The sequence below is a fragment of the Somniosus microcephalus genome, chromosome 12 (genome assembly GCF_052327205.1).
Source record: "Somniosus microcephalus isolate GS21.2 chromosome 12, FLI_Smic_1.0, whole genome shotgun sequence".
Lineage (NCBI taxonomy): Eukaryota > Metazoa > Chordata > Chondrichthyes > Squaliformes > Somniosidae > Somniosus > Somniosus microcephalus.
The window spans coordinates 221,781,240-221,800,823 of NC_140998.1; the positions used below are offsets into that span (position 1 = coordinate 221,781,240).

Below are 19,584 nucleotides of genomic sequence, written 5' to 3' on the forward strand. Positions count from 1 at the left end.
CAGTGCGGCACTCCCTCAGTACTGCCCCTCCGACAGTGCGGCGCTCCCTCAGTACTGCCCCTCCGACAGTGCGGCGCTCCCTCAGTACTGCCCCTCCGACAGTGCGGCGCTCCCTCAGTACTGCCCCTCCGACAGTGCGGCGCTCCCTCAGTACTGCCCCTCTGACAGTGCGGCGCTCCCTCAGTACTGCCCCTCTGACAGTGTGGCGCTCCCTCAGTACTGCCCCTCCGACAGTGCGGCGCTCCCTCAGTACTGCCCCTCCGACAGTGCGGCGCTCCCTCAGTACTGGGAGTGACCACTGGATTATGGACTCAAGTCCCTGGAGTGGGGACCCGAATCCACGACATTCTTACTATGAGGCAAGAATGTTAAATGCACTAAGCCATACATCCCGGAAGAGGAAGGAATATCAACGGTCCTAATTTGACACTTTTAGTCATAGAGTCATAGGCCTAGAAATTCATTAAGGCGCTGCCAGCTTTGCGGCCAGTTACCGCCTAAAGAGGGCTTCTGCGTCAATAATGAGTTTGCGCTGATATTCAGCGCAGCGGTATTGGCGGCGGTAGCCATTAGCGCTGCGCCGGCACCGATGACGTCATCGGTGTGCGCAGTGCCCCGGTTCCGTCCCGAAACTGGCCCGATCCCAATATTAAGTAGCGGCCGCCTCCTCCGAAGCGGCCGCAAACAGCGACCAGAAAACGGGGCCGTGCTGTCGCCTTAGTGGGGCGCTTTAAAGGGGAAGGTGCGGCCGGCCGCTTTTTCGGCGGCCGCCTGCCCGCACCTCCTTCCCCGGCCTCCTCCACCCCTCCCCCCCCGCGGCATTGCCGGCTGCTTTCCGCGAACCCGGCACTTCTCCGTGGTGCCGGGCTCATTTGCCGGCACTCTCCAGCGGCGATCTCCCCGTTGCAGGCAGCTCCCCCTTAAGAGAAGGAGGAGGCCTGCAGTACCGCAGCCTGCCGCTCCGCAGCGGCTGGCGCAGCGGCGCCAAGAGCGCTGAAATTCAGTGTCAGCGCCCCAAGCGGAGGCGGGCACACCCTGGTATAGCGCCCGGTTCCGATTTGGGGCGCTAACAATGAATATCTGACGATCGCTAATGGCTCCCCGCCCAGCGCTAACTTTTGGGCGCGAGCGAGCTGGCCGCCCCAAAGTGAATTTCTAAGCCATAGAGTTACACGGCACAGAAAGAGGCCCTTCGGCCCATCGTGTCTGCGCCAGCCATCAAGCCCTGTCTATTCTAATCCCATTTTCCAGCACTTGGTCCGTAGCCTTGTATGCTATGGCGTTTCAAGTGCTCATCTAAATGCTTCTTGAATGTTGTGAGGGTTCCTGCCTCTGCCACCCTTTCAGGCAGTGAGTTCCAGACTCCAACCACCCTCTGGGTGAAAAAGTTTTTCCTCAAATCCCCTCTAAACCTCCTGCCCCTTACCTTGAAACTATGCCCCCTGGTTATTGACCCCTCTACTAAGGGGAAAAGTTCTTTTCTATCTACCCTATCTATGCCCCTCATAATTTTGTACACCTCAATCAGGTCCCCCCTCAGCCTTCTCTACTCCAAGGAAAACAACCCCAGCCTGTCCAGTCTCTCTTCATAGCTGAAGCGCTCCAACCCAGGTAACATCCTGGTGAATCTCCTCTGCACCCTCTCCAATGCAATCACATCCTTCCTATAGTGTGGCGACCAGAACTGCACACAGTATTCCAGCTGTGGCCTAACTAGCGTTATGTACAGCTCCATCATAACCTCCCTGCTCTTATATTCTATGCCTCGTCTAATGAAGGCAAGTATCCCATATGCCTTTTTAACCACCTTATCTACCTGTCCTGCTGCCTTCAGGGATCTATGTACATGCACATCAAGGTCCCTCTGATCCCCTGTCCTTCCTAGGGTCTTACCATTCATTGTGTATTCCCTTGCCTTGTTAGTCCTCCCAAAATGCATCACCTCACACTTTTCAGGGTTAAATTCCAGTTGCCACTGTTCTGCCTATCTGACCAACCCATCTATATCGTCCTGTAGCCTGAGGCTTCCCTCCTCGCTATTTACCACTCCACCAATTTTCGTGTCACCTGCAAACTTACGGATCATACCCCCTACATTCATATCTAAATCATTAATGTACACTGCAAACAGCAAAGGACCCAGCACCGATCCCTGCGGTACACCACTGGACACAGGCTTCCAGTCACAAAAACAACCTTCGACCATCACCCTCTGCCTCCTGCCACTAAGCCAATTTTGGATCCAATGTGCCAAATTGCCCTGGATCCCATAGGCTCTTACTTTCTTCACCAGTCTCCCATGCAGGACTTTGTCAAAAGCCTTACTGAACTCCACGTAGACCACATCAACTGCACCCCCTCGAGAAATTCAATCAAATTGGTTAGACATGATCTCCCCCTGACAAAGCCATGCTGACTACATGAACATAAGAAGTAGGAGCAGGAGTAGGCCATACAGCCCCTCGGGCCTGCTCCGCCATTCAATAGGATCATGGCTGATCTGAACCTAGACTCACGTCCACTTCCCTGCCCGCTCCCCGTAACCCCTAATTCCCTTATCAGCTAGGAAACTGTCTATCTCCGTTTTAAATTTATTTAATGTTGCAGCTTCCACAGCTCTCTGGGGTAGCAAATTCCCTAGATTTACTACCCTCTGAGTGAAGAAGTTTCTCCTCATCTCAGTTTTGAAAGGGCAGCCCCTTATTCTAAGATTATGCCCCCTAGTTCTAGTCTCACCCATCAGTGGAAACATCCTCACCGCATCCACCCGATCAAGCCCCCTCACAATTTTATATGTTTCGATAAGATCGCCTCTCATTCTTCTGAACTCCAATGAGTAGAGTCCCAACCTACTCAACCTCTCCTCATACGTCAACCCCCTCATCTCCGGAATCAACCGAGTGAACCTTCTCTGAACCGCCTCGAGAGCAAGTATATCTTTTCTTAAATATGGAAACCAAAACTGTACGCAGTATTCCAGGTGTGGCCTCACCAATACCCTGTACAACTGCAGCAAGACTTCCCTGTTTTAATACTCCATCCCCCTTGCAATAAAAGCCAAGATTCCATTGGCCTTCCTGATCACCTGCTGTACCTGCATACTAACCTTCTGTGTTTCATGCACCAGGACCCCCAGATCCCTTTGTACTGTAGCACTTTGCAGTTTCTCTCCATTTAGATAATAACTTGCTCTTTGAGTAATCCCTGCCTCTCCAAGTGCAGACTAATTCTGTCCCTCAGAATTTTTTCCAATAATTTCCCATACCACTGATGTTAGGCTCACTGGCCTGTAATTCCCTGGTTTATCCCTACTACCCTTCTTGAATAATGGTACTACGTTAGCTGTCCTCCAGTCGTCTGGCTCCACCCCTGTGGCCAGAGAGGTTCTGAGAATTTGTGCCAGAGCCCCTGCAAGTCCCTCCCTTGCCTCACACAGCAGCCTGGGTTACAGCTCGTCTCGGCCTGGGGATTTAGGCTCACTTAATCTCAGGATAAATTTGCGACAACTTTTTTTTCCCCGCAGAGGCTCCCAAAATCCGAAATGTGGTCCCAGAGCGGGAGTTCAACGAGGGGACAGATGCGGTTCTGCAGTGTGATGTTACTGGACTTCCGATGCCCACAGTAACCTGGACACGAGATGGCCAAGATGTTCTGCTGAGAGGAGATGGTAAGTACGTCAACGGAAGAGAGTGAAAGAAAGACTTGCGCCTTTCACGACCACCGGACGTCCCAAAGCGCTTTACAACCAATGAAGTACTTTTAGAAGTGTGGTCACTGTTCTAATGTGGGAAATGCGGCAGGCAATTTACGCACAGCAAGCTCCCACAAACAGCAATGTGATAATGACCCAGATCATCTGTTTTAGTGATGTTGGTTGAGGGATAAATATTGGCCCTAGGACACCGGGAAGAACTCCCCCTGCTCTTCTTCCAATAGTGGCCGTGGGATCTTTTATGTCCACCCGAGATGGCAGACGGGGCCTCGGTTTAACGTCTCATCCGAAAGACGGCACGTCCGACAGTGCGGCGCTCCCTCAGTACTGTCCTTCCAAAGGTGCAGCGCTCCCTCAGTACTGCACCTCCGACTGTGTGGTGCTCCCTTGGTACTGCCCCTCCGACAGTGCGGCGCTCCCTCAGTACTGCCCCTCCGACAGTGCGGCGCTCCCTCAGTACTGCCCCTCCGACAGTACGGCGCTCCCTCAGTACTGCCCCTCCGACAGTGCGGCGCTCCCTCAGTACTGCCCCTCCGACAGTGCGGCGCTCCCTCAGTACTGCCCCTCCGACAGTGCAGCGCTCCCTCAGTGCTGCCCTTCCCACAGTGCGGCGCTCCCTCAGTACTGCCCCTCCGACAGTGCGGCGCTCCCTCAGTACTGCCCCTCCGACAGTGCGGCACTCCCTCAGTACTGCCCCTCCGACAGTACGGCGCTCCCTCAGTACTGCCCCTCCGACAGTGCGGCGCTCCCTCAGTACTGCCCCTCCGACAGTGCGGCGCTCCCTCAGTACTGCCCCTCCGACAGTGCAGCGCTCCCTCAGTGCTGCCCTTCCCACAGTGCGGCGCTCCCTCAGTACTGCCCCTCCGACAGTACGGCGCTCCCTCAGTACTGCCCCTCCGACTGTGTGGTGCTCCCTTGGTACTGCCCCTCCGACAGTGCGGCGCTCCCTCAGTACTGCCCCTCCGACAGTGCGGCGCTCCCTCAGTACTGCCCCTCCGACAGTACGGCGCTCCCTCAGTACTGCCCCTCCGACAGTGCGGCGCTCCCTCAGTACTGCCCCTCCGACAGTGCGGCGCTCCCTCAGTACTGCCCCTCCGACAGTGCAGCGCTCCCTCAGTGCTGCCCTTCCCACAGTGCGGCGCTCCCTCAGTACTGCCCCTCCGACAGTGCGGCGCTCCCTCAGTACTGCCCCTCCGACAGTGCGGTACTCCCTCAGTACTGCCCCTCCGACAGTGCGGCGCTCCCTCAGTACTGCACCTCCGACAGTGCGGCGCTCCCTCAGTACTGTCCCTCCGACAGTGCGGCGCTCCCTCAGTACTGCCCCTCCGACAGTGCTGTACTCCCTCAGTACTGCACCTCCGACAGTGTGGCGCTCCCTCAGTACTGCCCCTCCGACAGTGCGGCGCTCCCTCAGTACTGCCCCTCCGACAGTGCGGTAATCCCTCAGTACTGCACCTCCGACAGTGTGGCGCTCCCTCAGTACTGCCCCTCCGACAGTGCGATGCTCCCTCAGTACTGCCCCTCCGACAGTGTGGCACTCCCTCAGTACTGCCCCTCCGACAGTGCGGCGCTCCCTCAGTACTGTCCCTCCGACAGTGCAGCACTCCCTCAGTACTGCCCCTCCGACAGTGTGGCACTCCCTCAGTACTGCCCCCCCGACAGTGCAGCGCTCCCTCAGTACTGCCCCTCCGACAGTGTGGCACTCCCTCAGTACTGCCCCTCCGACAGTGCGGCGCTCCCTCAGTACTGTCCATCCGACAGTGCGGCGCTCTCTCAGTACTGCCCCTCCGACAGTGCGGCGCTCCCTCAGTACTGCCCCTCCGACAGTGCGGCGCTCCCTCAGTACTGCACCTCCGACAGTGTGGCGCTCCCTCAGTACTGCCCCTCCGACAGTGTGGCGCTCCCTCAGTACCGCCCCATCGACAGTGCAGCGCTCCCTCAGTACTGCCCCTCCGACAGTGCGATGCTCCCTCAGTACTGCCCCTCCGACAGTGTGGCACTCCCCCGGTACTGCCCTTCCGACAATGCGGCACTCCCGATGTATATGGAGGCCAGAACTGTACACAGTGCTCCAAGTGTGGTCTAACTGAGTTATATGGAGACTAGGACTGTGCACAGTGCTCGAAGTGCAGTCTAACCGAGCTATATGGAGACCAGAACTGTGCACAGTGCTCCAAGTGTGGTCTAACCAAGGTATATGGAGACCAGAACTGTGCACAGTGCTCCAAGTGTGGTCTGACCAAGGTATATGGAGACCAGAACTGTACACAGTGCTCCAAGTGTGGTCTGACCAAGGTATATGGAGACTAGGACTGTGCACAGTGCTCGAAGTGCAGTCTAACCAAGGTATATGGAGACCAGAACTGTGCACAGTGCTCCAAGTGTGGTCTAACCAAGGTATATGGAGACCAGAACTGTGCACAGTGCTCCAAGTGTGGTCTGACCAAGGTATATGGAGACCAGAACTGTGCACAGTGCTCCAAGTGTGGTCTAACCAAGGTATATGGAGACCAGAACTGTGCACAGTGCTCCAAGTGTGATCTAACCAAGGTATACGGAGACCAGAACTGTGCACGGTGCTCCAAGTGTGGTCTAACCAAGGTATATGGAGACCAGAACTGTGCACAGTGCTCCCAGTGTGGTCTAACCAAGGTATATGGAGACCAGAACTGTGCACAGTGCTCCAAGTGTGATCTAACCAAGGTATACGGAGACCAGAACTGTGCACGGTGCTCCAAGTGTGGTCTAACCAAGGTATATGGAGACCGGAACTGTGCACAGTGCTCCAAGTGTGGTCTAACCAAGGTAAATGGAGACCAGAACTGTGCACAGTGCTCCAAGTGTGGTCTAACCAAGGTATATGGAGACCGGAACTGTGCACAGTGCTCAAAGTGCAGTCTAACCGAGCTATATGGAGACCAGAACTGTGCACAGTGCTCCAAGTGTGGTCTAACCAAGGTATATGGAGACCGGAACTGTGCACAGTGCTCCAAGTGTGGTCTAACCAAGGTATATGGAGACCGGTACTGTGCACAGTGCTCCAAGTGTGGTCTAACCAAGGTATATGGAGACCGGAACTGTGCACAGTGCTCCAAGTGTGTAAAAATCACGTCTTTTACATTCAATCTATTTCCTGAATCTCTCCCAGGTCGCATTAGCAAATTGCGCAACAACTACCTTCAGATCACGAACATCCAGGTCTCGGATGCAGGGGCGTACGAATGTGTTGGTAAAATCAGTTCCAATAACAGGAATCAGGAGACCCGAGGCTCGACCACAGTCACAGTCAAATGTAAGTGTTGTTCAGCTGACCTCGTTTCACCTCCCTCTACAGACCTCACTTCGCAGACGGAGATTTCCACCTCACCTTTCACCACCTCAGGACATCCCAGAACGCTTTGAGTCAGCAGGTCGTGGCATCGATTCCCCCTCCAGGGAGCTGTACTGAGGGAGCGCCGCACTGTTGGAGGGGCAGTACTGAGGGAGAGCCGCACTGTCAGTGGGGCAGTACTGAGGGAGCGCCGCACTGTCGGAGGGGCAGTACTGAGGGAGTGCCGCACTGTCGGTGGGGCAGTACTGAGGGAGCGCCGCACTGTCGGAGGGGCAGTACTGAGGGAGAGCCGCACTGTCAGTGGGGCAGTACTGAGGGAGCGCCGCACTGTCGGAGGGGCAGTACTGAGGGAGTGCCGCACTGTCGGTGGGGCAGTACTGAGGGAGCGCCGCACTGTCGGTGGGGCAGTACTGAGGGAGCGCCGCACTGTCGGAGGGGCAGTACTGAGGGAGCGCCGCACTGTCGGAGTGGCAGTACTGAGGGAGCGCCGCACTGTCGGTGGGGCAGTACTGAGGGAGCGCCGCACTGTCGGAGTGGCAGTACTGAGGGAGCGCCGCACTGTCGGAGGGGCAGTACTGAGGGAGCGCCGCACTGTCGGAGGGGCAGTACTGCGGGAGCGCCGCACTGTCGGAGGGGCAGTACTGAGGGAGCGCCGCACTGTCGGTGGGGCAGTACTGAGGGAGCGCCGCACTGTCGGAGGGGCAGTACTGAGGGAGAGCCGCACTGTCAGTGGGGCAGTACTGAGGGAGCGCCGCACTGTCGGAGGGGCAGTACTGAGGGAGTGCCGCACTGTCGGTGGGGCAGTACTGAGGGAGCGCCGCACTGTCGGAGGGGCAGTACTGAGGGAGCGCCGCACTGTCGGAGGGGCAGTACTGAGGGAGCGCCGCACTGTCGGAGTGGCAGTACTGAGGGAGCGCCGCACTGTCGGTGGGGCAGTACTGAGGGAGCGCCGCACTGTCGGAGTGGCAGTACTGAGGGAGCGCCGCACTGTCGGGGGGGCAGTACTGAGGGAGCGCCGCACTGTTGGAGGGGCAGTACTGAGGGAACGCCGCACTGTCGGAGGGGCAGTACTGAGGGAGCGCCGCACTGTCGGAGGGGCTGTACTGAGGGAGCGCCGCACTGTCGGAGGGGCAATACTGAGGGAGCGCCGCACTGTCGGAGGGGCAGTACTGAGGCCTCCCCCTGTTCCCTGGTTCCCATTGTTCTTGTGTTTTGGTTGCAGATGCCCCGAAGCTCGTCGCCGCAGATCCTGAACCCCTGTACACCTGGCTGGGGAACCCCATCAATATCTCCTGTCCAATCCTGTCTCTTCCTCAAGCGAACATCACCTGGAGCCGCAGCGACGCGAATCTTCAAGAGCCCTACGACATTTTCACCGCCGTGGCCGCACCTGAATTGACCAGCACCTTGGCGGTCAGTCCGCAGTACAGTCGGGTGGGGTCGGGAGGGTGGATTGGTGTCATTCGGAGCTGACAGATATCACTGGCTTGCCCACGAGCTGAGAGACTGGGAATCAACAACAATAACTTGCATTTATATAGCGCCTTTAACGGAGTAAAACATCCCAGGGCGCTTCACAGAAGCGTAAATCAGACGAAATTTGACCTCAAGCCACATCAGGAGATATTAGGACAGGCGACCAAAAGCTGGGTCAAAGAGGTCGGTTTTAAGGAGCGTCTTAAAGGAGGAGAGAGAGGCGGAGAAGTTTAGGGAGGGAATTCCAGAGCTCGGGGCCCAGGCGGCTGAAGGCACGGCCGCCAATGGTGGAGCGATGGAAATCGGGGGATGCGCAAGAGGCCAGAATTGGAGGAGCGCAGAGATCTGGGAGGGTTGTAGGGGCTGGAGGAGGTTACAGAGATAGGGAGGGTTGTAGGGGGCTGGAGGAGGTTACAGAGATAGGGAGCGTTGTAGGGGCTGGAGGAGGTTACAGAGATAGGGGGGTTTGTAGGGGGCTGGAGGAGGTTACAGAGATAGGGAGGGTTGTAGGGGGTGGAGGAGGTTACAGAGATAGGGAGGGTTGTAGAGGGCTGGAGGAGGTTATAGAGATAGGGAGGGTTGTAGGGGCTGGAGGAGGTTACAGAGATAGGGAGGGTTGTAGGGGGCTGGAGGAGGTTACAGAGATAGGGAGGGTTGTCGGGGCTGGAGGAAGTTACAGAGATAGGGAGGGTTGTAGGGGCTGGAGGAGGTTACAGAGATAGGGAGGGTTGTAGGGGCGGGAGGAGGTTACAGAGATAGGGAGGGTTGTAGGGGCTGGAGGAGGTTACAGAGATAGGGAGGGGTGTCGGGGCTGGAGGAGGTTACAGAGATAGGGAGGGTTGTAGGGGCTGGAGGAGGTTACAGAGATAGGGAGGGTTGTCGGGGCTGGAGGAGGTTACAGAGATAGGGAGGGTTGTAGGGGCTGGAGGAGGTGACAGAGATAGGGAGGGTTGTCGGGGCTGGAGGAGGTTACAGAGATAGGGAGGGTTGTAGGGGCTGGAGGAGGTTACAGAGATATGGAGAGGGGGCGAGGAGGGCCATGGAGGGATTTGAACGCGAGGGTGAGAATTTTAAATTTCATGTGTGGACGGACTGGGAGGCAATGGGCAATTCGAGACAGGCAATAAATGCCGGCCTTGCCAGCGACAACATCCCGAGAATTAATTTTTCAAAATCGGAAGGAAATCAGCCAATCTCTTTTATACCATGACTAGCTTGCAGTTAGTGTGACTGTTGGTAAATAGAGTGCAGCAAAACATTTGACAAAGAGATGTTTCCACTTCTGGGTGAGACCAGAACTAGGGACCATCAATATAAGAGAGTCACTGATAAATCCAATAGGGAATTCAGGAGAAACTTCTTTACCCAGAGAGTGGTGAGAATGGGGAACTCGCTACCACAGGGAGTGGTCGAGGCGAAGAGCAGAGATACATTTAAGGGGAAGCTGGATAAACCCACGAGGGAGAAAGGAATAGAAGGATATGGTGATGGGGTGAGATGAAGAGGGGTGGGAGGATGCTGGTGTTGATGGGGTGAGATGAAGAGGGGTGGGAGGAGGCTGGTGTTGATGGGGTGAGATGAACAGCGGTGGGTGGAGGCTGGTGTTGATGGGGTGAGATGAAGGGGGGTGGGAGGAGGCTGGTGTTGATGGGGTGAGATGAAGAGGGGTGGGAGGAGGCTGGTGTTGATGGGATGAGATGAAGGGGGGTGGGAGGAGGCTGGTGTTGACGGGGTGAGATGAAGAGGGGTGGAAGGAGGCTGGTGTTGATGGGGTGAGATGAAGAAGGGTGGGAGGAGGCTGGTGTGGATGGGGTGAGATGAAGAGGGGTGGGAGGAGGCTGGTGTTGATGGGATGAGATGAAGAGGGGTGGGAGGAGGCTGGTGTTGATGGGGTGAGATGAAGAGGGGTGGGAGGAGGCTGGTGTTGACGGGGTGAGATGAAGAGGGGTGGGAGGAGGCTGGTGTTGATGGGGTGAGATGAGGAGTGGTGGGAGGAGGCTGGTGTTGATGGGGTGAGATGAAGAGGGGTGGGAGGAGGCTGGTGTTGATGGGGTGAGATGAAGAGGGGTGGGAGGAGGCTGGTGTTGATGGGGTGAGATGAAGAGGGGTGGGAGGAGGCTGGTGTTGATGAGGTGAGATGAAGAGGGGTGGGAGGAGGCTGCTGTTGATGGGGTGAGATGAAAAGGGGTGGGAGGAGGCTGGTGTTGATGGGGTGAGATGAAGAGGGGTGGGAGGAGGCTGGTGTTGATGGGGTGAGATGAAGAGGGGTGGGAGGAGGCTGGTGTTGATGGGGTGAGATGAAGAGGGGTGGGAGGAGGCTGCTGTAAATGGGGTGAGATGAAGAGGGGTGGGAGGAGGCTGGTGTTGACGGGGTGAGATGAAGAGGGGCGGGAGGAGGCTGGTGCTGATGGGGTGAGATGAAGAGGGTGGGAGGAGGCTGGTGTTGATGGGGTGTGATGAAGAGGGGTGGGAGGAGGCTGGTGTTGATGGGGTGAGATGAAGAGGGGCTGGAGGAGGCTGGTGTTGACGGGGTGAGATGAAGAGGGGTGGGAGGAGGCTGGTGTTGACGGGGTGAGATGAAGAGGGGTGGGAGGAGGCTGGTGTTGACGGGGTGAGATGAAGAGGGGTGGGAGGAGGCTGGTGTTGACGGGGTGAGATGAAGAGGGGTGGGAGGAGGCTGGTGTTGATGGGGTGAAATGAAGAGGGTTGGGAGGAGGCTGGTGTTGACGGGGTGAGATGAAGAGGGGTGGGAGGAGGCTGGTGTTGACGGGGTGAGATGAATAGGGGTGGGAGGAGGCTGGTGTTGACGGGGTGAGATGAAGAGGGGTGGGAGGAGGCTGGTGTTGATGGGGTGAGATGAAGAGGGTTGGGAGGAGGCTGGTGTTGACGGGGTGAGATGAAGAGGGGTGGGAGGAGGCTGGTGTTGACGGGGTGAGATGAAGAGGGGTGAGAGGAGGCTGGTGTTGATGGGGTGAGATGAAGAGGGGTGGGAGGAGGCTGGTGTTGATGGGGTGAGATGAAGAGGTGTGGGAGGAGGCTGGTGTTGATGGGGTGAGATGAAGAGGGGTGGGAGGAGGCTGGTGTTGATGGGGTGAGATGAAGAGAGGTGGGAGGAGGCTGGTGTTGATAGGGTGAGATGAAGAGGGGTGGGAGGAGGCTGGTGTTGATGGGGTGAGATGAAGAGGGGTGGGAGGAGGCTGGTGTTGATGGGGTGAGATGAAGAGGTGTGGGAGGAGGCTGGTGTTGATGGGGTGAGATGAAGATGGGTGGGAGGAGGCTGGTGTTGAAGGAGTGAGATGAAGAGGGGTGGGAGGAGGCTGGTGTTGATAGAGTGAGATGAAGAGGGGTGGGAGGAGGCTGGTGTTGATGGGGTGAGATGAAGAGGGGTGGGAGGAGGCTGCTGTAAATGGGGTGAGATGAAGAGGGGTGGGAGGAGGCTGGTGTTGATGGGGTGAGATGAAAAGGGGTGGGAGGAGGCTGGTGTTGATGGGGTGAGATGAAGAGGGGTGGGAGGAGGCTGGTGTTGATGGGGTGAGATGAAGAGGGGTGGGAGGAGGCTGGTGTTGATGGGCTGAGATGAAGAGGGGTGGGAGGAGGCTGCTGTTGATGGGGTGAGATGAAGAGGGGTGGGAGGAGTCTGGTGTTGACGGGGTGAGATGAAGAGGGGTGGGAGGAGGCTGGTGTTGATGGGGTGAGATGAAGAGGGGTGGGAGGAGGCTGGTGTTGATGGGGTGAGATGAAGAGGGGTGGGAGGAGGCTGCTGTAAATGGGGTGAGATGAAGAGGGGTGGGAGGAGGCTGGTGTTGACGGGGTGAGATGAAGAGGGGCGGGAGGAGGCTGGTGCTGATGGGGTGAGATGAAGAGGGTGGGAGGAGGCTGGTGTTGATGGGGTGTGATGAAGAGGGGTGGGAGGAGGCTGGTGTTGATGGGGTGAGATGAAGAGGGGCTGGAGGAGGCTGGTGTTGACGGGGTGAGATGAAGAGGGGTGGGAGGAGGCTGGTGTTGACGGGGTGAGATGAAGAGGGGTGGGAGGAGGCTGGTGTTGACGGGGTGAGATGAAGAGGGGTGGGAGGAGGCTGGTGTTGACGGGGTGAGATGAAGAGGGGTGGGAGGAGGCTGGTGTTGATGGGGTGAAATGAAGAGGGTTGGGAGGAGGCTGGTGTTGACGGGGTGAGATGAAGAGGGGTGGGAGGAGGCTGGTGTTGATGGGGTGAGATGAAGAGGGGTGGGAGGAGGCTGGTGTTGACGGGGTGAGATGAAGAGGGGTGGGAGGAGGCTGGTGTTGATGGGGTGAGATGAAGAGGGTTGGGAGGAGGCTGGTGTTGACGGGGTGAGATGAAGAGGGGTGGGAGGAGGCTGGTGTTGATGGGGTGAGATGAAGAGGGGTGAGAGGAGGCTGGTGTTGATGGGGTGAGATGAAGAGGGGTGGGAGGAGGCTGGTGTTGATGGGGTGAGATGAAGAGGGGTGGGAGGAGGCTGGTGTTGATGGGGTGAGATGAAGAGAGGTGGGAGGAGGCTGGTGTCGACAGGGTGAGATGAAGAGGGGTGGGAGGAGGCTGGTGTTGATGGGGTGAGATGAAGAGGGGTGGGAGGAGACTGGTGTTGATGGGGTGAGATGAAGAGGGGTGGGAGGAGGCTGGTGTAGACAGGGTGAGATGAAGAGGGGTGGGAGGAGTCTGGTGTTGATGGGGTGAGATGAAGAGGGGTGGGAGGAGGCTGGTGTTGATAGGGTGAGATGAAGAGGGGTGGGAGGAGGCTGGTGTTGATGGGGTGAGATGAAGAGGGGTGGGAGGAGGCTGGTGTTGATGGGGTGAGATGAAGAGGGGTGGGAGGAGGCTGGTGTTGATGGGGTGAGATGAAGATGGGTGGGAGGAGGCTGGTGTTGATGGAGTGAGATGAAGAGGGGTGGGAGGAGGCTGGTGTTGATAGAGTGAGATGAAGAGGGGTGGGAGGAGGCTGGTGTTGATGGAGTGAGATGAAGAGGGGTGGGAGGAGGCTGGTGTTGATGGGGTGAGATGAAAAGGGGTGGGAGGAGGCTGTTGTTGATGGGTGAGATGAAGAGGGGTGGGAGGAGGCTGGTGTTGATGGGGTGAGATGAAGAGGGGTGGGAGGAGGCTGGTGTTGATGGGCTGAGATGAAGAGGGGTGGGAGGAGGCTGCTGTTGATGGGGTGAGATGAAGAGGGGTGGGAGGAGTCTGGTGTTGACGGGGTGAGATGAAGAGGGGTGGGAGGAGGCTGGTGTTGATGGGGTGAGATGAAGAGGGGTGGGAGGAGGCTGGTGTTGATGGGGTGAGATGAAGAGGGGTGGGAGGAGGCTGGTGTTGACGGGGTGAGATGAAGAGGGGTGGGAGGAGGCTGGTGTTGATGGGGTGAGATGAAGAGGGGTGGGAGGAGACTGGTGTTGTCGGGGTGAGATGAAGAGCGTAGGAGGAGGCTGGTGTTGATGGGGTGTGATGAAGAGAGGTGGGAGGAGGCTGGTGTTGATGGGGTGAGATGAAGAGGGGTGGGAGGAGGCTGGTGTTGATGGGGTGAGATGAAGAGGGGTGGGAGGAGGCTGGTGTTGATGGGGTGAGATGAAGAGGGGTGGGAGGAGGCTGGTGTTGATGGGGTGAGATGAAGAGGGGTGGGAGGAGGCTGGTGTTGATGGGGTGAGATGAAGAGGGGTGGGAGGAGACTGGTGTTGTCGGGGTGAGATGAAGAGCGTAGGAGGAGGCTGGTGTTGATGGGGTGTGATGAAGAGAGGTGGGAGGAGGCTGGTGTTGATGGGGTGAGATGAAGAGGGGTGGGAGGAGGCTGGTGTTGATGGGGTGAGATGAAGAGGGGTGGGAGGAGGCTGGTGTTGATGGAGTGAGATGAAGAGGGGTGGGAGGAGGCTGGTGTTGATGGGGTGAGATGAAGAGGGGTGGGAGGAGGCTGGTGTTGATGTGGTGAGATGAAGAGAGGTGGGAGGAGGCTGGTGTTGATGGGGTGAGATGAAGAGGGGTGGCAGGAGGCTGGTGTTGATGGGGTGAGATGAAGAGGGGTGGGAGGAGGCTGGTGTTGATGGGGTGAGATGAAGAGGGGAGGGAGGAGGTTGGTGTTTATGGGGTGAGATGAAGTGGGGTGGGAGGAGGCTGGTGGTGATGGGGTGAGATGAAGAGGGGTGGGAGGAGGCTGGTGTTGATGGGGTGAGATGAAGAGGGGTGGGAGGAGGCTGGTGTTGACAGGGTGAGATGAAGTGGGGTGGGAGGAGGCTGGTGTTGACGGGGTGAGATGAAGAGTGGTGGGAGGAGGCTGGTGTTGATGAGGTGAGATGAAGAGGGGTGGGAGGAGGCTGGTGTTGATGGGGTGAGATGAAGAGGGGTGGGAGGAGGCTGGTGTTGATGGGATGAGATGAAGAGGGGTGGGAGGAGGCTGGTGTTGACGGGTTGATATGAAGAGGGGTGGGAGGAGGCTGGTGTTGATGGGGTGAGATGAAGAGGGGTGGGAGGAGGCTGGTGTTGATGGGGTGAGATGAAGAGGGGAGTGAGGAGGCTGGTGTTGATGGGGTGAGATGAAGAGGGGAGGGAGGAGGCTAGTGTTGATGGGGTGAGATGAAGAGGGGTGGGAGGAGGCTGTTGTTGATGGGGTGTGATGAAGAGGGGTGGGAGGAGGCTGGTGTTGATGGAGTGAGATGAAGAGGGGTGGGAGGAGGCTGGTGTTGATGGGGTGAAATGAAGTGGGGTGGGAGGAGGCTGGTGTTGATGGGGTGAGATGAAGAGGGGAGTGAGGAGGCTGGTGTTGATGGGGTGAGATGAAGAGGGGAGGGAGGAGGCTAGTGTTGATGGGGTGAGATGAAGAGGGGTGGGAGGAGGCTGGTGTTGATGGGGGTGAGCTGAAGATGGGTGGGAGGAGGCTGGTGTTGATGGGGTGAGATGAAGAGGGGTGGGAGGAGGCTGCTGTTGATGGGGTGAGATGAAAAGGGGTGGGAGGAGGCTGGTGTTGATGGGGTGAGATGAAGAGGGGTGGGAGGAGGCTGGTGTTGATGGGGTGAGATGAAGAGGGGTGGGAGGAGGCTGGTGTTGATGGGCTGAGATGAAGAGGGGTGGGAGGAGGCTGGTGTAAATGGGGTGAGATGAAGAGGGGTGGGAGGAGGCTGGTGTTGACGGGGTGAGATGAAGAGGGGCGGGAGGAGGCTGGTGTTGATGGGGTGAGATGAAGAGGGGTGGGAGGAGGCTGGTGCTGATGGGGTGAGATGAAGAGGGTGGGAGGAGGCTGGTGTTGATGGGGTGTGATGAAGAGGGGTGGGAGGAGGCTGGTGTTGATGGGGTGAGATGAAGAGGGGCTGGAGGAGGCTGGTGTTGATGGGGTGAGATGAAGAGGGGTGGGAGGAGGCTGGTGTTGATGAGGTGAGATGAAGAGGGGTGGGAGGAGGCTGGTGTTGATGGGGTGAGATGAAGAGTGGTGGGAGGAGGCTGGTGTTGATGGGGTGAGATGAAGAGGGTTGGGAGGAGGCTGGTGTTGACGGGGTGAGATGAAGAGGGGTGGGAGGAGGCTGGTGTTGACGGGGTGAGATGAAGAGGGGTGAGAGGAGGCTGGTGTTGATGGGGTGAGATGAAGAGGGGTGGGAGGAGGCTGGTGTTGATGGGGTGAGATGAAGAGGGGTGGGAGGAGGCTGGTGTTGATGGAGTGAGATGAAGAGGGGTGGGAGGAGGCTGGTGTTGATGGGGTGAGATGAAGAGGGGTGGGAGGAGGCTGGTGTTGATGTGGTGAGATGAAGAGAGGTGGGAGGAGGCTGGTGTTGATGGGGTGAGATGAAGAGGGGTGGCAGGAGGCTGGTGTTGATGGGGTGAGATGAAGAGGGGTGGGAGGAGGCTGGTGTTGATGGGGTGAGATGAAGAGGGGAGGGAGGAGGTTGGTGTTTATGGGGTGAGATGAAGTGGGGTGGGAGGAGGCTGGTGGTGATGGGGTGAGATGAAGAGGGGTGGGAGGAGGCTGGTGTTGATGGGGTGAGATGAAGAGGGGTGGGAGGAGGCTGGTGTTGACAGGGTGAGATGAAGTGGGGTGGGAGGAGGCTGGTGTTGACGGGGTGAGATGAAGAGTGGTGGGAGGAGGCTGGTGTTGATGAGGTGAGATGAAGAGGGGTGGGAGGAGGCTGGTGTTGATGGGGTGAGATGAAGAGGGGTGGGAGGAGGCTGGTGTTGATGGGATGAGATGAAGAGGGGTGGGAGGAGGCTGGTGTTGACGGGTTGATATGAAGAGGGGTGGGAGGAGGCTGGTGTTGATGGGGTGAGATGAAGAGGGGTGGGAGGAGGCTGGTGTTGATGGGGTGAGATGAAGAGGGGAGTGAGGAGGCTGGTGTTGATGGGGTGAGATGAAGAGGGGAGGGAGGAGGCTAGTGTTGATGGGGTGAGATGAAGAGGGGTGGGAGGAGGCTGTTGTTGATGGGGTGTGATGAAGAGGGGTGGGAGGAGGCTGGTGTTGATGGAGTGAGATGAAGAGGGGTGGGAGGAGGCTGGTGTTGATGGGGTGAAATGAAGTGGGGTGGGAGGAGGCTGGTGTTGATGGGGTGAGATGAAGAGGGGAGTGAGGAGGCTGGTGTTGATGGGGTGAGATGAAGAGGGGAGGGAGGAGGCTAGTGTTGATGGGGTGAGATGAAGAGGGGTGGGATGAGGCTGGTGTTGATGGGGGTGAGCTGAAGATGGGTGGGAGGAGGCTGGTGTTGATGGGGTGAGATGAAGAGGGGTGGGAGGAGGCTGCTGTTGATGGGGTGAGATGAAAAGGGGTGGGAGGAGGCTGGTGTTGATGGGGTGAGATGAAGAGGGGTGGGAGGAGGCTGGTGTTGATGGGGTGAGATGAAGAGGGGTGGGAGGAGGCTGGTGTTGATGGGCTGAGATGAAGAGGGGTGGGAGGAGGCTGGTGTAAATGGGGTGAGATGAAGAGGGGTGGGAGGAGGCTGGTGTTGACGGGGTGAGATAAAGAGGGGCGGGAGGAGGCTGGTGTTGATGGGGTGAGATGAAGAGGGGTGGGAGGAGGCTGGTGCTGATGGGGTGAGATGAAGAGGGTGGGAGGAGGCTGGTGTTGATGGGGTGTGATGAAGAGGGGTGGGAGGAGGCTGGTGTTGATGGGGTGAGATGAAGAGGGGCTGGAGGAGGCTGGTGTTGATGGGGTGAGATGAAGAGGGGTGGGAGGAGGCTGGTGTTGATGAGGTGAGATGAAGAGGGGTGGGAGGAGGCTGGTGTTGATGGGGTGAGATGAAGAGGGGTGGGAGGAGGCTGGTGTTGATGGGGTGAGATGAAGAGGGTTGGGAGGAGGCTGGTGTTGACGGGGTGAGATGAAGAGGGGTGGGAGGAGGCTGGTGTTGACGGGGTGAGATGAAGAGGGGTGAGAGGAGGCTGGTGTTGATGGGGTGAGATGAAGAGGGGTGGGAGGAGGCTGGTGTTGATGGGGTGAGATGAAGAGGGGTGGGAGGAGGCTGGTGTTGATGGGGTGAGATGAAGAGGGGTGGGAGGAGGCTGGTGTTGATGGGGTGAGATGAAGAGGGGTGGGAGGAGGCTGGTGTCGACAGGGTGAGATGAAGAGGGGTGGGAGGAGGCTGGTGTTGATGGGGTGAGATGAAGAGGGGTGGGAGGAGACTGGTGTTGATGGGGTGAGATGAAGAGGGGTGGGAGGAGGCTGGTGTTGACAGGGTGAGATGAAGAGGGGTGGGAGGAGTCTGGTGTTGATGGGGTGAGATGAAGAGGGGTGGGAGGAGGCTGGTGTTGATAGGGTGAGATGAAGAGGGGTGGGAGGAGGCTGGTGTTGATGGGGTGAGATGAAGAGGGGTGGGAGGAGGCTGGTGTTGATGGGGTGAGATGAAGAGGGGTGGGAGGAGGCTGGTGTTGATGGGGTGAGATGAACAGGGGTGGGAGGAGGCTGGTGTTGATGGGGTGAGATGAAGAGGGGTGGGAGGAGGCTGGTGTTGATGGAGTGAGATGAAGAGGGGTGGGAGGAGGCTGGTGTTGATAGAGTGAGATGAAGAGGGGTGGGAGGAGGCTGGTGTTGATGGAGTGAGATGCAGAGGGGTGGGAGGAGGCTGGTGTTGATGGGGTGAGATGAAAAGGGGTGGGAGGAGGCTGGTGTTGATGGGGTGAGATGAAGAGGGGTGGGAGGAGGCTGGTGTTGATGGGGTGAGATGAAGAGGGGTGGGAGGAGGCTGGTGTTGACGGGGTGAGATGAAGAGGGGTGGGAGGAGGCTGGTGTTGATGGGGTGAGATGAAGAGGGGTGGGAGGAGACTGGTGTTGTCGGGGTGAGATGAAGAGCATAGGAGGAGGCTGGTGTTGATGCGGTGAGATGAAGAGGGGTGGGAGGAGGCTGGTGTTGATGGAATGAGATGAAGGGGGGTGGGAGGAGGCTGGTGTTGATGGGGTGAGATGAAGAGGGGTGGGAGGAGGCTGGTGTTGATGTGGTGAGATGAAGAGAGGTGCGAGGAGGCTGGTGTTGATGGGGTGAGATGAAGAGGGGTGGCAGGAGGCTGGTGTTGAAGGGGTGAGATGAAGAGGGGTGGGAGGAGGCTGGTGTTGATGGGGTGAGATGAAGAGGGGAGGGAGGAGGTTGGTGTTTATGGGGTGAGATGAAGTGGGGTGGGAGGAGGCTGGTGGTGATGGGGTGAGATGAAGAGGGGTGGGAGGAGGCTGGTGTTAATGGGGTGAGATGAAGAGGGGTGGGAGGAGGCTGGTGTTGACAGGGTGAGATGAAGTGGGGTGGGAGGAGGCTGGTGTTGACGGGGTGAGATGAAGAGTGGTGGGAGGAGGCTGGTGTTGATGAGGTGAGATGAAGAGGGGTGGGAGGAGGCTGGTGTTGATGGGGTGAGATGAAGAGGGGTGGGAGGAGGCTGGTGTTGATGGGATGAGATGAAGAGGGGTGGGAGGAGGCTGGTGTTGACGGGTTGATATGAAGAGGGGTGGGAGGAGGCTGGTGTTGATGGGGTGAGATGAAGAGGGGTGGGAGGAGGCTAGTGTTGATGGGGTGAGATGAAGAGGGGAGTGAGGAGGCTGGTGTTGATGGGGTGAGATGAAGAGGGGAGGGAGGAGGCTAGTGTTGATGGGGTGAGATGAAGAGGGGTGG

The 19,584-nt window shown here is 57.9% G+C and overlaps 1 protein-coding gene across 1 annotated transcript in view; it reads left to right on the forward strand.

The window, feature by feature from the left end:
• The window catches only part of LOC147110165 (neural cell adhesion molecule 1-like), a 73,763-nt gene that overhangs the window by 25,164 nt on the left and 29,015 nt on the right, over positions 1-19,584 (forward strand). Inside the window, exons 4-6 of the mRNA XM_086004100.1 lie at positions 3,524-3,667; positions 6,861-7,004; positions 8,266-8,456. Of these exons, the coding sequence (XP_085860226.1) occupies positions 3,524-3,667; positions 6,861-7,004; positions 8,266-8,456 (479 nt within the window). The remainder of the gene's footprint in view (positions 1-3,523; positions 3,668-6,860; positions 7,005-8,265; positions 8,457-19,584) is intronic.